Source organism: Lipophrys pholis (genome assembly GCF_963383615.2).
Source record: "Lipophrys pholis genome assembly, chromosome: 9".
Lineage (NCBI taxonomy): Eukaryota > Metazoa > Chordata > Actinopteri > Blenniiformes > Blenniidae > Lipophrys > Lipophrys pholis.
In genome coordinates, this window is record NC_137639.1 from 23,280,644 (window position 1) to 23,298,414 (window position 17,771).

General features: G+C 41.4%; 1 protein-coding gene across 1 annotated transcript in view; it reads right to left on the bottom strand.

Annotated features, from left to right (window-relative positions):
- kcnn3 (potassium intermediate/small conductance calcium-activated channel, subfamily N, member 3) overlaps window positions 1-17,771 on the bottom strand; it is a 52,327-nt gene that overhangs the window by 13,579 nt on the left and 20,977 nt on the right. Inside the window, exons 4-6 of the mRNA XM_080470893.1 lie at window positions 8,612-8,908; window positions 7,451-7,572; window positions 4,572-4,713 (exon numbers count right to left, since the gene is read on the bottom strand). Of these exons, the coding sequence (XP_080327019.1) occupies window positions 4,572-4,713; window positions 7,451-7,572; window positions 8,612-8,908 (561 nt within the window). The remainder of the gene's footprint in view (window positions 1-4,571; window positions 4,714-7,450; window positions 7,573-8,611; window positions 8,909-17,771) is intronic.

Consider the following 17,771-nt stretch of genomic DNA (forward strand, 5'->3'; position numbering starts at 1 on the left):
GGATGCGACTGTGACACATACCACCTACTTTTGCAACAGAGCACACCGTGTACACCCTGACATGGAAATGGGATTCCTCCGCGGGAGGGGCCTCTTTCAGTAAGCAAATGCAGAAACCCAAAAATGGTTTGCACAAGTGAAATTGTTAGTCCATGTGAGCATCCGTGGGATGTGCTGGACAAACATCTCTCAACTTACAGAACATAAACCATCTGTTACTTGCACTTTTTGTGCCGGACACACCAGCACATCTTCCGATGTCTGGTGGAGCCAAGCCCACAAAGGAGGAGGGAAGTTTGGGCATCAAAAAGTTGCCATTATTAGACAGGTGGTCATAATATCATGGCAGATCTCCGTAGATGAGCTTATTTTTCCCCAGCTTGCGTTTTCTCTGAAAATCAACAAAAATAAAACACTCTGTCCACTCTGAACAGTGTAATAAGAGTGTGTTAGTCTGTGTGACAGGCGAGCGAAGTGTGTGTGGGTGTCACACTAAGAGTGTAAGTCAAGCTCTTTGTCAGTGTGGTGGAGAGGATGCAGACTGTAGCAGTGGGCTCGAGACAATCTGCATCCACCTCCTGTTTTGTGTCTGGCTTTGTGTGTGTGTGTGTGTGTGTGTGTGTGTGTGTGTGTGTGTGTGTGTGTGTGTGTGTGTGTGTGTGTGTGTGTGTGTGTGTGTGTGTGTGTGTGTGTGTGTGTGTGTGTGTGTGTGTGTGTGTGTGTGTGTGTGTGTGTGTGTGTGTGTGCGTGTGTTTGTTTCAGCAAGAGATTTAGTCAATATCAAACACACTGATGGGATGATTCATCCAGCAAATGGGGGTTCTGTGTGGTGCTTGAGAGAGAGTGTTTCTTTCTTTTTTTTTTTACTCATGTAATGGACCGCACGCTGAAGAAAGTAGAGGAGCTGATAAATACAGAGAGGTTGGACACAGAGAGGAATGACCAAAAACATGTGCAGGTTTTGGGCAGTTCTGTGGATGAGAATTCGTCAGTGTCAATCATTGGATGATTTTCAAGTACGCACACCAGACGATGCAAAGGAAGAGCGTGAATGGAGTTATGATGTGAAGAGTTAGTCTAAATATCTTCTGAATTGCTCTCGATTTACCATCCAGCTGCTATTAAAGTGCTCTTCACAGCTGACGCTGCACACTGTGATTATTGCTTGATATTTGGCGTACTGAAATAAAATACTCTCGTAGCTCAAGTTCATGTAAGTTGAAAATAAAACAAAAGGCAGGAATGCCACTGGGCAATAAAACGCTAATTTAGCAGGGTATCGTCTCATCTTTGTCTTTATACATTTTTTTAATGCAATATAAAAAGAACCGCAGAAACGTTGCTGTTTATTGTAAAAATCCATTTAACTGCGGTCATAAAATCACATCTTACCATTTAATTTGAGGGATGTAAACACAGTGATTCACATAAATTGAGCATAGTTCCAGTGTGGAGGCTTCAAAGTAGAGGGTTGCGAATCAAATTAGTTTCACACTTTTAGTAGCCAATTGTGCTGATTGAGCGTCACACGTCTATGTAAGTTTGAGCTGGAATCCGAAGCTGCTGCAGAAGTGACACTGGATGAGTTGATTATGCATTTCTATTGGATGAAGGGTTAGTGAAAGCCCTCAAGTGCAGACTGAATCATCTGAAATACGACAAAGCTTTACACACAAAACAGACAAAAGGGGAGAGAATTCGATATATTTTCTACTCCTCCTAAGCCTTTTAGAAAAAGCTTATTAGTTAAAAACATGTTGGAAATGTCAGACAGTATAGAAACATTATTGAATAAAATCTAACGCAAGCTTATAAGTCCTTTCTAAGCCAATTTGAAATTACTTGTTTTCACAGTGATATTTCTTCTGGGGGACCAACGAGACCTGCTCAGTTCATCAAAATGTGACTTTATGGTGGTGAAAATAGGGACAGTCACCAGCCACAACTATCCCCAGTTTGTGGAAAAATCTCCCAACATGGAGGGAAGCAGTGAAGTCAGATCATATGAACAAATATTGGATGAGGTTAATGATGATAGTTGATGGAGAGTTTTAAGCAGTGATGAGAGTAATTTCTTTCACATAACAGTGCTGTGACACTGAAGGTTTATAGGCTGGACCGTATTGATGATGATGAAGTATTTTCACATTGTTTGAGACGATGAAAAGGACAAACATGACGTAGCACCCGTTCTTTAATATTCATAAAAGAACAAGATCTTATCTTTGAATAGTTGAAAATAGATTTTTTTTTTTACAGTTATTTACACACTCGTGAGATAAAAACCAATCTGTGTTGACATACTGTATTTTTCTATTTTGATTACTTATAATTCAGTGTCTGTCGGTAGCACAATTTACAATGTCTCACTGAAGGCTTCTTAATGTTGATTTGATTATTAAATTCCAAGTAATTATTGAAATACACTTATAATATAAGCTCAGCTCCAGAGTCTTGGGTAATTCTGAGTTTCATGACGCCGAAAGGTTGGAGCCATGGTTTACCCTTCCCACTGGGATCAGCTTAAGTACCCTACGACTCTGAATTGGACAAAATGTTGGACAGGATTGATGAAAATGGGACTTCACAATATCACATTTGCCATGCGATGTGTGATAATCATGTTGAGTATTGCGATATGATGTGAGATAAGTGCAAACACTGAATTTAATGATGTTACTGTCTTTGTGCAAACATGTTTGTATATATCACAGTGCTATTTCTCCTGCCCCTCACTTACAGCAGCTGGGACCATGCCCTTTGTTTAGTTTTTTTGTTTTGTCATCTTGAATTTGCCGAGCATGAATGCAAAGTGCATGAAAATATAATTTCTGGAGAGTCAGTCAGTTTTTTTGTGACACACAGATGCACAATATATTGTGCAGCTCTACATGGAGTAACATCAAATTTGATGGATCATCAAATAAAGACACTGCGGAAGTAGAACTGGTTTTAATTATACTGTATATCACTTGAATTCCCAATTATGACCTGTCATAAAATTTGCACAAGTCTCTTTACATTCTTCTTCATTGTGCTCCCACTTGTACTTCTGTGGGTCTTGATGCGTTTCATCGATCATGGCTGTTTAAGATGATGGCAGCATTTAAAAGACATAATGTACCTTCTGGCTCTGAATCCTGCTTTGGTTGCTAGAGTCTTGATGGATTCAAAAAAATTTGCCTTTCCTACAAAGCAGGTGGACACCCACTGAGCAGTGATTTCTGGCTTTTTATCCGAACAGTCCCTCTGTCACCTACTGTGCTTTCCCGTTCAAACACAAAGCATGAGCCTCATCATGTCCTTTGTGAAAAGTATTTCCAGGCAACATGTAATTACAAAGCCCCATTTCTTATTTCCTGACCTTATAAAAATTCAGTAAAACCTCACCTATGTATTCGTACATTTAAATTGAGATTATGTGACATTTAGCTTTGGCATAATTAAATCATCTCGTTTTCTTGCATTTAAAAAGACAGTAATTGACTCCAGCCATTCAGAAAAGTGATAAAGTGATAGCATGGCAGTGGATGTGTACATTCAAATTAACCCCCAAAATGATTTGCCCAGTTGGAGCTGTTTCCACAATATTAAAGCTGTTCGCTTCAACAACAGTAAGCCGAGAAAGGCTAAAGGAAAATTGACAGCATGACAATAAGATAGGAGTAAAAGAAAAGAAAGAAAAAAACTGAAAGATGGACTAAGTGAAGGAAATATTTGAAAGAGGGAAGAACACCTGTAAAGTGAAGCAAAACGAGGAACAGTCGGCGGCTTAAACACTGATTCTAACAGATGGATGGTCGGTAGATAGAAATAAACACATGGCCTCAGGGAAGGGGAGACGGACAGAGAGAGAGAGAGAGAGAGAGAGAGAGAGAGAGAGAGAGAGAGAGAGAGAGAGAGAGAGAGAGAGAGAGAGAGAGAGAGAGAGAAAGAGAGAGAGAGAGAGGGTGCGAGCATGAGAACATGAGAGTTAGTGGTCAGGACAGAAAATGAAAGACTGACAGGGAACGAGAGAAAGTGAGAGTGGGAGGACATGGCACTCTGAAAGGTAGGACCTTCATTATGCAATGAGGACAGGCAGGGGAATAACACACACACACACACACACACACACACACACACACACACACACACACACACACACACACACACACACACACACACACACACACACACACACACACACACACACACACACACACACACACACACACACACACACACACACAAAAAGAAGAAATCACATCACTAACACGCTCTTGTTTGCACACCCACACACCCAAAACACACAGAGGCACAGATGCAAGCTAATTCAGAGAGGATTGCCCAAATTATACAAATGGCAGAATTTCTCTCACAAATGACAGCATGCTCTCTAATCTGCTGACCTTTGAACGAGGCGAGGACAGCGCCATGGGGAGTACGAGAGTGGGAGAACAGAGGGAATGAGAGAGAGAGAGAGAGAGAAAGAGAGAGAGAGAGAGAGAGAGAGAGAGAGAGAGAGAGAGAGAGAGAGAGAAAGAGAGAGTGAGAGTGAGAGTGAGAGGAAAAAGAGGAAATGTACTGACCATGATGCCTGTCAGTAAACAGACTCCTTTGCCACAGTAGGTGTGAGGAACCATGTCTCCATAGCCGATGGACAAGAAGGTGATGGAGATAAGCCACATGGCTCCTAGGAAATTGCTGGTCACATCCTGGGCATCGTGATACCTACAAGGAGACACAGTCCAGGTTCAGAGGACAACTCCATGATAAAACAACAAATAAAAATAAATATCGGAATATTGAACCCAACAGGCGCTGTGATTCACTCTGCAAATATGAGTATGAACTCTAAAACACGAGTGTAAACACTCAACAACAACAACTCTCATCTCCACCATTCCCAACACTGTTACCATAGCAATCAAACACTGCTAACATAAAGGTGGCCTTTCAAACAAATAAACAACAACAGTGCAAGATGAACTATTTTTGAACGTAACAATGGAAGTGTGTGATGGATTTACTCAAAATCAGGATTTTTTCATCCACTTATTTTAAACTGCATTGTGGCCCAACACTCACACCAAGCAGCAATCTTTGGTTAAATGCTGCTATCCTAATGTTTTTTTTTTTATATATACATAATTTACTATATCAAATATATTGTCAATAAAGGTTTTTGGGGCTCAATAATAAAACACTACTCTTCTCACGGTTTATCTACCTCTGGTAAGTCTTCATATTTGGTCTGTAACTGTTGTAACTGTAACGTTTTTGTAGCAAACCACCTTTTATCATTTCAATTAATTCAGTCGGATTTAGGATATGTTCTGTCTTTAAAACATGTTTTAATGAAATAATTGTTTTCCCCTCTACTTATTTCTTTTGAACATGATTTTTTTTTTCTGTTGCTGTGCCCCCAACCTGAAGCTCTCTGGCGCCCCCAGGGGAAGTCGGCTCCATTTTGAGAACCACAGCTTCGGATTTAAAGGGAGACAAGGTTGCTGAAATTTTGAATGTTTACAATTTTTTTTTTTTCATTTTTATAAATGGAGTTTTCAGAGAGGCGATTACAGTTGAAGTTGCAAATAAATCAAATATGGTCAGCAGCAGGCCAATGATTCTTTCAAGCCCATGAACCAACCTGACATTTTCCCAGATCGCCTTGATTATTTCCCAAACATCTGCATACGTCAGACGACTCAGTCACATTTTATCTTTGCCACATCAATAACGTTGCATATCCCATGAAAGCAGACGAGCAGTCTCCCACTGTACGGAAGTGAAAAGACTTGGTGCAGAGTGTGTAACAGTGTTCTTCAATGAGAAGCAAAAGCTGTCCGGAGGCTGTTTCACGTTTGAGCATCTGTCTGCGGCATCAAAGGATGAACAGTAAATCTCTTGTCTGCACAGCCATATGCTCGATTATCGCTCTGTTAGGTGTAAGACGAATCCCTCTACCTGTGCAGATCACAAAACCTTCATGATGTGAAATGGACAAAACAACAAGTAAAGCAAAGTAAACAACAAAACAGACACAAATTCATCAATAGGATTCATAAATAATATTCTTTTTAACTATTTAACTTGACGATGTAGTGGAAAGCTTCTATTGGGGTTTTTTGTCTCACGATTAGTATTCCTCTTATGGAGGAAGTTTCATAGGAACGGGTCAAAAATGATCAGCTTGACCCACCTGAGGGCAACAAGACATGAAGCAATGGCACGCCGGACTTTTCACCACTTTGCAGAACAAAAAATTATTCTGAACAAACTGTAAACTTCCTACTGGTGAAGTGAGAAGTTGGTCTGACATAACTCAATGTACCCATCCACAGATGAGTTATATATATTTGATTACTTTTGCTCGTACTCATAGAGATTTCACTGAAATGGATTTTGCTGTTTCCAACTACAAAGCTTCATAACAGCTATTTTTTATGACTGGTAGATATTTTAAAAGCCGGTCCCTCTCTTGGTTGATGTATGTGGTGATTATTTATTTTCTGAACTCCGACAACAACAATAAAGCAGCGCTGCTGGGTGAAGCCGTGTTGCTTGTTTGTTATTGTGATGTGAACTGTAAGCTGGGATGTGGAATTTTCCCAACTTGTAATTATTCCAGTTTCCAGCTGCATGAACACAACATAGTGTCTTGACAGGGGTAAGATTGAGTCTAGTAAATAATCCCCCTCTTAAAACCACAGCTTATTGTACTTTCATTAATTGAGATGTAACAGGTTATTAATTCAGTTTCGGAGTTGCTGATTGTTTGGTCCGTTACTTTTGAGGAGGAGCAGGAAAGTTTCTCGTCGTCACACCCGACAAAGCCAGCGACAGCCCTCTCTAGCAGTAAAGTCATAAGGCAGATATAAAAGCCATATCTATCCTCTCATCTCTCCCATCTGGAGAGAATATTCAAACTAACATTTCCGAGGTCAAGATTGTCAAGCTCAAAATGCTCTCATGAATTTCAAATGCAGGAGTGAATATATTTGAAAATTTGGCTGCGTGGATAATTTGTTCATGTTTACAACTGATCTATTGGACTTAGGAAAGATTTTCTTTCAAGACAGAAGGATTGACAGAATATATTTGTTGATGCGAAGGACAGTTAAATAATATATTGTGATATATTGTCTTTTAATGGTTCATTCACTTCAGCTATTTTGCACCAATGTGTATAAACTATTTAGCTTGTAAGTATTGAAGAGGAGTGTCAGTCTATTAACAATAAAGGTTTTTTTCAGGTCAGTGTTATATTGACACTACATTTCATGATAAAAAAAAATACAAACTCAGTTCCTTAAATCAAATCAAGAGTATAACTGGTGAGAAAGACTGCTAAATGCAGCCTAAAGAGTGACTACGCCGCACCGAGGTCCCACATTATATTTCCTGAAAATCTAACTCAATTACTTTGTTGAATTCCTCCGCTCGACACAGCGGCCCCTTCGCTCACCTCTCACACACTCGTACAGTCCAGGCAGCGATGATCCACAGAGAGATGCTGAAGACCAGCAGCACCGTCCCAGGGCAGATGGTCATGAGTGTTTTCATTACAAACCGCGTGTTAAAATGGACCTGAAAGACACACAGAGACACTCAGTGTAGCCGAGTGGATCACTTCCACATTTTTTCTCAGGAGTTAATATTCCTCAGCGCTGAATTGTCATCCTGCACACTGTTTCCCACACAGATGTTTTACTAATTAGTCTTGTGAGTAGCTTTTGATAGCCGCGGCACTCAGAGAATCTCCAGTGTAATTGGAGTCGAGATTGGGGCTTGCCCTCTGACTCGGGTCAAGCTATACAGTGTCTTTGAGTAATTGGCCTATTTCAGTGTAGTTTTTATCTGTAGCTCATTTGTCAATAAGAGGCAGAGCGTCAAGTCCTGGCAGATGGATCTTTTGATGGCTCAGGCCTGGAAGGGTAACGCAGCTGATAAATGAGTTGTCATTTTGGAGCTGTACTCTGACGGCAGCTTCACCTCCTCCCTCCGTCACTGGAGCCTGAGGGTCAGATGAGCGCCATCGCAGATACACTTCCATCCTGCTAAATTACTCATCTGAAACCTGCTCTATGTTTCGCGCTGCCCCCATTCTCAACCGCTTGGTTTGCATATTCCAAACCAAGGGGCTCCTTCTCCACTTTCTGATCTTGCAGATATGTTTGTCGTTTAAAGTCATACAAGCGTGGCACCAATCCTTTATTCGCATGACGTGTGCACATTTCATCGCTCTCATATTGCAATCTCATTCTCTACGTTTCTTTGCATGGCCCATTTGAGCCGTATTCAATATCTTGTTCCCATTTCATGCTCCCATCTCATATTGTATTATGAAAGATCCACCATAGCTTACATCTAAGTGTCTATGAACAGTAATAACAAAAGAGGAAGACAGGATTTGAACTGGTTGATAAAAAAAAAAGGAGAAGATCAGACAGTCAGAAAGATGGAGGCCAAGGACAAAAAAGGGACAGCACGGACGTGGATTCAATTCAGTGGAGAGCGCTCTTGACCTCAATACCTTCACAACTCCCTCACTTCTCTCCAGCTGAACCTTTGACGACGACATTCATGCAGCAGAGACACACACGGGCAGGCACAAAACCAATCTGACCTTATTTAGGGCACCTATACTCCTGGAGGAGGCGTCGGTGAAGAGTTTGCTGTGTAGGAGCATGACTCTGGCAATGAGGTAGAGGCGCAGGAACATGGGCACGCTCAGCACCATGTCCAGGTCAGCCTCGGCCTGCGAAGGCGCGTATGAGAAGGCCAGCCGGGCCCGCCACTGAAACTTAAAGTCCCCAGGCACTGGGTGTACCGCCGACACCAGCAGCTCCAGAGCGATGAGCAAAACCCTCTCCATGGTCATGGCGATGCGCCAGTCGTCTGCTCCGTTGTCGATGACAAACAGCTGCGGGGACAGGAAGGACACGAGGAGAGTCAAGTGAGGAGAGGAGTTACACTTCTTTTAATGCGTCGCGGGGAAAACTTTTCATCAGGATGCTCCGCTGGCACACTCCTCTCATCAGCACAGTTGACTGATCCGATGATTAAAGAAACCAGCAGCAATTCAGAGTAAATGTCTTTCCTGAGATGTGGAACACTATCCATTTAATCAGTAATGCATTCAGTGTCTAAATAGTGTTCTGGCTCATTTTCATATAACCTGCAACTCTTCTTTTACTAAAATTAAACCAAAGACGCTGAGTCATTTGGAGCTATGGCTCTGGAGCCAATACACTTTATCTACACATCCTGATCACAATATCTATATTTTCCTCCAAGAAATACATGCAATCTGAATAAATAGGTTGTGAAATGTTTCTGGAAACAAACACTAGACCCAAGAATATTCATGTTGTGGGACCAAACTGAACTTCCCAATATACTGAAAGAGTAACTGTACAGTGGTAAAGTTGCGAGGACGGGCACCGCTGACAGAATGATTCTCAAATTGTGGAAAAGATATTGAGACATTAAAACATACAGGGAAGCTATGAAATAACTTCCTGTGATTGTAATGGCCAGGATCAATGACAAGATGGAGACTCTTAAGAGGTCATGAGACTACAAAACAGCTGCAACACTATTTACTGGCTGTATTGTCTTGTTTTAAAATGTATTATTAATTTTGTTAATTAAGTTCTCAATGAGAGTCACTCTGTTGTTGTTGATGTCCTACAATGTGACGCAGTCTGTTTTCTTCAAGGATTCTTTGTCATTTTTTAAGTGAAACTATACAAAACCATACTGCTGTTTCTTCCAGTCTCATATACACAACAATTACAATGTTGGTTTAATTGCAGTTTTCCCAGCATGTATGTTGATGTTTTGTGTGTCCTAATTGCTGTGGTTGCTCCTGAAAATTGTCATTACAAGGAAGGCATAAGAGCGGGTTTCATTACGGGGACCCTCCTCCAGACGGTGCTGACAGGAGCTGGGGTGGGGGGCGTGCGATGTGGCGTGGGGGGGCGTTGAAAGCGGCGGTGGAAAGAGATAAATGAAGTGCAGAGGAAATGAAGGGATAAAGATAGGAGCGAGGAAATATCACTGAGAAGCGGGTACTGGGGGAAAAAACTTTCCAAGACATTTTGGTCTTTTGGTTAACAAAAGGCAGCAACATCACACAAATCAAGATACATTCTACAATGTGCAACACTTCTGGAGACTGTTGGAATTTAGCAAGATGACATGGTGTGTTTTTCCCATCTTGAAACCAAGATCAAAATGTCAGAACTGAATTGTGAAAGTAAAATGTCTTTATTGGAGATTATTGCTGCCGATGGAGATGGTGACGCTGAGTGAGAGAGCGTCAGTGAACAAAGACTGAACAGAAAGGTCGGGGCACAGGCAGAGAAATGAGGAACTCCCCCTGCTGTAAATCAGCCGAGTTTACCAGAAGCTGTGCGGCCTGGAGAAACAGTAACAGTGCTAACAATTGCTCTCTACGACATGATTCATTTCAAGGGCTTTTAGCCCACACAAACATTTGTTTTGGAGAGAACAAAAATTGATAAAACCGCAGGTCAAACGTCAGAGCACTCTGCATGACGGCCAAATAATGCTGCTTCACCAGCAGGCTGGACAAAGCAAAACAAATGTATTTAAATATCAAAGTGAAGCAGTGATGCCAAACCTCAAGCATCAAGAGAGAAACGTACAGGGTGTGATTAACTCTCAAAAAAGCACACTGACTTCAGATGGGTTTCAGCTGCCTCAGACCTCAGGATTTCTAACTCAGACTGACGTCGATTTTAAAAAAACAAAAGAACAGTTGTTGCACTCATTGCACATCAGAATTTATCTCAACTAATCATCAGCTGAAGTTCAAATCTGCTATTTGATTTAATGAAATATATTTCAGAACTCTGGGTGATGTACATCTAATGAAACTTGAACAGTGTGTAGGTAATGTGGGTAGACTGTGTGTAACGCAAAAAAATGAGTATTAGTATAGATCAGCCAATCATTTTGTGATTGCAATGGATATAAATCTTTTTTCGAGAACTAGATTTCTTTCTGCATTTTTTATTGAAAGAACTTTTTGGGACCAATTGTTGGAATACATAAACAAGAAGAAGTATTACCAGAGGTGTGGTAGTTGGAAGTTTCCATTATGAAAACATATATTCAGCGAGGCAACTGTCACACATCAAACCCATGGCATTGCACCGTTGTGTTTTCTATCATTTTAAGCTTGTTGTCTAAAAATGTGTTTTAATGAAATATAACTTGTTAATTGTAATTATTCTTTCTTTTCATAATATTACTTGAAAAAATAAACTGACCAAAAGGCCCTTCACTCTGTTAGTTTTTGTACAAATTGCACCTTGACCACAACCAACTGGCTACTGACGCTATACTGAAGCTCTGCCAGTTCCTCCACTACCTCTAGGCACCCTGCAGAAAACATCATCGTCCATATTTAACGCTGCCGGGTGCCCGTGTTTTCCTTGTTGTGCTCTTTGTTACATGCTGATTGCATGTGTGCACACATACGTAGCCTACACACACATGTCATCGTGTAAGTCATCATTTGAACCAAGGGTCAAAAACTGGTTTTACTACGATTAAACCTGTGTGTGTGTGTGTGTGTGTGTGTGTGTGTGTGTGTGTGTGTGTGTGTGTGTGTATGGGTGTGTGCGTGCGTGCGTGCGTGCGTGCGTGCGTGCGTGCGTGTGTGCGTGCGTGCGTGCGTGCGTGTACTGTACTTGTGAGTATTTGTGTAGGCCTGAGTGAGTTTGCGAGAGAGAGAGTGTGTGCAGACCCAGCCTCGTCATGGTGACTGTTGCCAAGGCGACAACATCAAAGAGCAGCCAAGCTTAATTAGGATCCCCAGTGAGAGAGAGAGAGAGAGAGAGAGAGAGAGAGAGAGAGAGAGAGAGAGAGAGAGAGAGAGAGAGAAGTCAAAAAGAGAGAAAGGCAGGCAGAGATGAGGAAAGAAGAGAGCAAAGGGAGATGTAAGAAGAAAGACTGATGTGTGTGTGACAGCGGGTGAAGAGGTACAGAGGAGAAAGAACTGACAGTTTGACTAACGCTCATGTTCCTGCAGAGATTTACAAACACTTGTGTGTGTGGGACTACTCATATTTTAGTGACAATTTTCAGACTCTTGTCATTTATTGGAGACTTACAAAAAAAACATGTTTTTGTTTTTACGACTGTTATATGTTTGATTTTCTGTTATTAAGAGTAGTTTTAATCCTGGTTTTATTGGATTTATTCATGGTTATGATTTTAGTTCCATACATGTAGTTATGTTAAAGTTCGCGGTAAGTCATTGCAATGTTTTCCTAGTTTCAAACAATTCTGTGCTCTAGCCAGGCATCGTTCACTCTTTTCCTCCGCCGTGCCGTGCATTTTTTTCCTTTGTCTCGCTCTCCATCTGCTCTCCTTGTTGAATCCTTCACTCCTGTTTCCTCTCTTGCTGAATGACATTTCTCCAAATCAAAACGGAGGTGATCCAGTTTCTTGCCACTAGAGGAAATGAGCGCCTCTCCCTTCCTCCTCTCCCTCCGCCCTCCACTCCTGTCCTGTCCTCCCGCACACTCCTGCTGTCGGTCTTTTCCTGGCTAAATCGCCATGAGGAAGGGATAAATAATTAAATTCCATTAGGAAGGTAATCTGTCAATGGGAGTGAGTGAGTGTCACTGCCCCTTCATGACCAGGATGGAGGGAGGGGCTGAGGGAGGGAGGGAGGAGGAGAAGCAGGTCGGGGTTGTCTGTATACGTTTGCATGAGTATCTATCAGGAAAAAAAGCCAGAGAGCAGATGGAGAAAGTTTGAAGAAAAAAAAAACAAAACACCCCATAGGGAGAAATGAGTAAGACTGTGAACGAAGAAGTGTCCTTTGTTATTTCATTAATTTGAACAAACTGTGGCATCATAGGTCAGAGAGCAAGGTACAGAAAAACCCTAAAGCGGAAAAGACAGAGGGAGGGCAGAGAAGGGAAGAAAAAAAAAGCAGGTCAACAGGAGAGAAGGGAAACAACAAAGGATATAAGGAAAAGTGTGAAAATGACAACACTAAAGATAGACTAGGGTCTCTACACAGGTGGAGCTGTGAGGGCGAGTGCGAGGCCACTCTCCACCTCGAGCCTCAACTCCTCTTCCTTGGTGCTACACCTGCAACCTGCCAGAGGAGTTTTGTGACCGCTCCATCTCTCCCTCTCAGACATCTATCCATCCATCCAGCCATGCCCTGACCCCCTCTGGTTCTCCCGGGGCAGTCGTGTCTTTGTAATCGTGTTAAGTCCCTGATTGCAAATGCCTCTCATCACAGCACCAGACGCAGCGATGGCCAGACTCCAGAAAGCAAGGCGGGCAGGGGCAGCTCAGCATGGACATGCACAGATACACATCCAGGCACGGCCTCTATCAAATGCGAGCCGGTGCATACGAAGAGGCAGACGCAGGCAAATCAGTCTCAAGTTTCCATTTCCCATGGGAGTGAGTGAGACTAAAGCTCATACTGGGACATAGAGAGCCGTAATCACTGAGGGAGCTGGTGACCGGGCGAATACTGAAAAGCATCCACATGTGATTTCACCCACAAGTCCCAAGTCTGGGGAATGTCTGGGTCCTACAGCATGGAAATCCCTGCAACTGGTGAATAACTGAAAGATACACACAAACATATATACACACAAGTGCAGATTCTCACACCCTGATAAACGTGAATATTCAGAGAGGATAACACGCTCTCCCTGACTGTAATTGCAGCTCGGAGGGAACACCCCTGTGGCTGTCTCCACGCAGGCAAAAATAGGGGAGAGGAAGGAGAGAGAGAGTTCATCGAAGTGAAAACGAAGTGTTGGAAGGTGTGAGAGACGAAGAAGTGTTCGTGTTTGCGGTATGTGCATGTGCAGCGCTGCTTAGTTTGCCATTGGGAAGTCTAAAAATGGTAAGCGAGTGAAGGGAGGATTCCACCGATGGTGTCTGGAGACAAGGAGTTTCCCTCATTCAGTGAGAATACTAAAGATGAACTGTGTTACTAAAAATGGCCAGAGGCTAGCGAGACACAAATGGCATTTGAGAAATTAACATTTCTTGGAAATAAGTGGGTGAAATGCTACTTTCATGTTCAGAGTCAAGAGTGGATGCTGTGGTTTTCCTCTCTTATTTTCTCTTCCATTATGGATCCCCTGGCAGATGTACATTATGCAGAATCTGCGCAACATGACATCATGAAATGACCGTCATTTCAAGGCTGCGGTTCACTTTGAATAAGAGAAGACAACCCTTACGCAAGGAGTTACTGCTGTTATTATCCTAATGCCATCGTGCATGCCGATGAGTGGATGTGAGTGCCAAGCTACTGTCTTCTTGATCAATGAACCGCCTCTGAAACTCTCCAAAAGTAACTGAATAACACAGTTCACTAATGCCTAAAGTGCACTAATGGACTGGAGAAACATCCCTTTCTCACACACTCTTTTAGAGTTTCTATTTGATTAATTCCAACAACAATTCAATTTTTTGCCTTTCAAGTCTGGATTTCCTTCAAGTTTATGAGGTAAAATGAATGCTTTCATTTTATGGGGGTGTATTACTTGTTCTCTGCTATGTAAAAGTGTGTGTGTGTGTGTGTGTGTGTGTGTGTGTGTGTGTGTGTGTGTGTGTGTGTGTGTGTGTGTGTGTGTGTGTGTGTGTGTGTGTGTGTGTGTGTGTGTGTGTGTGTGTGTGTGTGTGTGTGTGTGTGTGTGTGTGTGTGTGTGTGTGTGTGTGTGTGTGTGAAGACCAGAGGAGGCCACTGGTGAGCTGGCTGTATTAGTGAGTCAGTCAACAGTCCACAACTTCAAAAGCATGAACACATAAACATGGGCGTCTCTGGACGCTACATGAAAGAAACGGGAGATAAAACCCAAGCCTCTGAAAAAGTATCCTTTAATACGTTTTTTTATTTTTTCATAAAGAGCACATTTAGACAGCTCTGGCTGTGGCCCTTTGAATCTTTTTTTTTCTTCTGATTAGCCAAAAGGCCACATGGAAACGGTGATTCACATTAACAGCTGCATTTTGATTCATCATTTCCGAGACCATTTGAATCGCCAGGCCACATTTTTTCTGACCAATCTCACTCAACTCAGCTCACTGTTAGTCATACTCATGGCATGTGGTTGCACAGATTGGACAACCGAAGCACTCTGAAGATGTCTCCGGAGTTTTCGGCGGTGATAACAACTCTTGCTCAAACCAATAATATCTTGCATGATAATCTTTAGTCTTAATCTGTTCTAAAAGGGTCTGAATCATGGGTTTTCACAACTGTGGGAGGATGAGCACACCCTGAGGGAGTATGAAACCATCCACAACCGCCACAGTGGGTAACCACTTTTACTTTAATCTGAATGATTTTCCAGGATGAAGTCATCCCGAGTCTTACAGGCCGATCTTTGTTCGCCTGAGATGTGCCATCGGGTGGTGTTGTGAGACAGACAGCGAGCAGCTTAGCAGCATGTATTCATGTTAAATCATTTAGCTTTCCCCCCAAGAAAGTGTGAAAGTCCTAATTTGCAAATGGCACATCGGTGAAGCATCAGTTGTACTCTAGTTGATCAGAACTTTGCAAGTCAAAAAACTGCAATAATGCTTTCTTTAAAGCTGTTTGCAGTGTAATTAAAAAAAATCTTATAATTTTTTTTTATTTGACTTCATACACATAAGCAGCCTGGGAGCAAAGCTGTATATATGAGACATGCATGGAACACTATTTATGCAAACATGCCAGGGATAACCCCCCCCGCCCACACACACACACACACACACACACACACACACACACACACACACACAAAATAAATCTCAAATTCTCATTGATACTGTAGATACTGCAAGTTCACAAAAGAAAAAGAAAAAGTTTTTTCATTGCAAAATCAGACACCAATTTTTATAGTGAGAATGAACATACCATGATCTTGTCATGATTTTCATTTACATCGTTCATGTAATGAAATAACAAAAGATATCATAGGCAGGTGCAATCCTACAATATTTGTAATATGGTTATGTTGCCATGGTAACACTCTTCAAGTTAATCCAGTTTGGACCCGAACAACAATCCTTTCATCTTTATACTCGCACATGTAGCAGCAGATGGCATAACGACATGATCATATCTATATCTCTTCTGAAGCTTCACGACATATATGACAGATAGATATGATCAAATATCAGTCAAACATGTGAAAAACACTGAGAGAAATAAAAAACACATTTCAAATAAGGCAAATCTATCGCAACATACACCAACCAGAACATTTACACATATCAAAATAAAATGAACTCTTTGTTGTTGAAGCTGTCATCCTGAAAATAACACTTTTAGATTATCTATCTATCTATCTATCTATCTATCTATCTATCTATCTATCTATCTATCTATCTATCTATCTATCTATCTATCTATCTATCTATCTATCTATCTATCTATCTATCTATCTATCTATCTATCTATCTATCTATCTATATATATACATATGTGAACAAACACATGCATGCACCACAATGCTGTTAGGTCAGAGTGTGGATATTATGCAAGCAGCAGCTACTGCAGCGTTGATCTGCTCGCCTCAAGCAGAGAAGAAGAACGGGTAACAGAGGTTTAGTAAACTCATAGTTCCAAACCCTGAGATCATCATTCCCCATTTCATCTGCGACTAACATTGACTAGAGTGGCATCACTTGATTCAAAACGTCACACTTCATGCGTCCTCCCGTGATGCAACAAAAGATTTTGCACGGACAACAAAGTTGACATACACACAAGTACTACTCGTATTTGAATAGGATGAAATGCTGTGAGCTTCATCGGTGAAATTATGAACATTGTGAACTGAGTGTAAGTCCATTAGTGAGTGTGTGTGTGGGAACACACTGTCCCTTCATGAGCTGAAACTACATTTATTTCATGACTTGTTCACCTTGTCAGAGCCAGCAGGGTCTGACGGCCACTTGCAGTCCAATTTCATGCTTTTATGCAAATCACACAATCCAAACCCCAGACAAATAAATACCTGAACAAGCATCTAAGAATTGGACACGTCTGCCAAGACATTAGCAGGACACGCAGAGGACTTTTATTCTTTCAGTGAGGAAAACAAAGGACAGAGGGCGTCCCAGATCATCATTTCTGTCCAAACTTTTCCCGTTAGCATTTCAGTAAAGTATAATCCATACTCTCACTCCCAGATTTGCATGTTGTTGGTGTTGATTGATGGATTAGAGGCTCGTTTACGAACAGTAAAGAAAAAGCTAAGCATCCATTATGAACCGCAAATACATTAAAGAGGATTTAATTGCTCTTATACAGTTCATGTGATGCAGTCGTCGCCGTACAGCCCCTCCCCTACCCAGAATACATTTTACTCATAATACATCAGGATATTAGAGGAGAATTTGTGATTTTGCGTGTAGAGACAGAGTTGTCAAGGTGAAAATAAACAAGCTACTTGTGCAAGACAAAATGAGGTCGTTTTACATGACCATAAATTTATGATGATAGGGACCAATCAGAGAATTGTAATAAGCAGATCTGACTAATTTACTTTATTGGAAATGTGATAATTGAAAATTTCAGTCCTTTATTGAATTGTGATGTGACACTTAAACTTTTTAAGGTTTAAGGTTACTAAAAAAAGGTTTGTCAAGTTGTTACAGTTCAATTAACATGGATTTTGTCTTTATTCTCATGCTTGATATATTGTATTATATCTTCCCCTCACTTTGAAACTATTTCACTTAATTTTCCTTTAGTTTTATTAGACATGCACCAA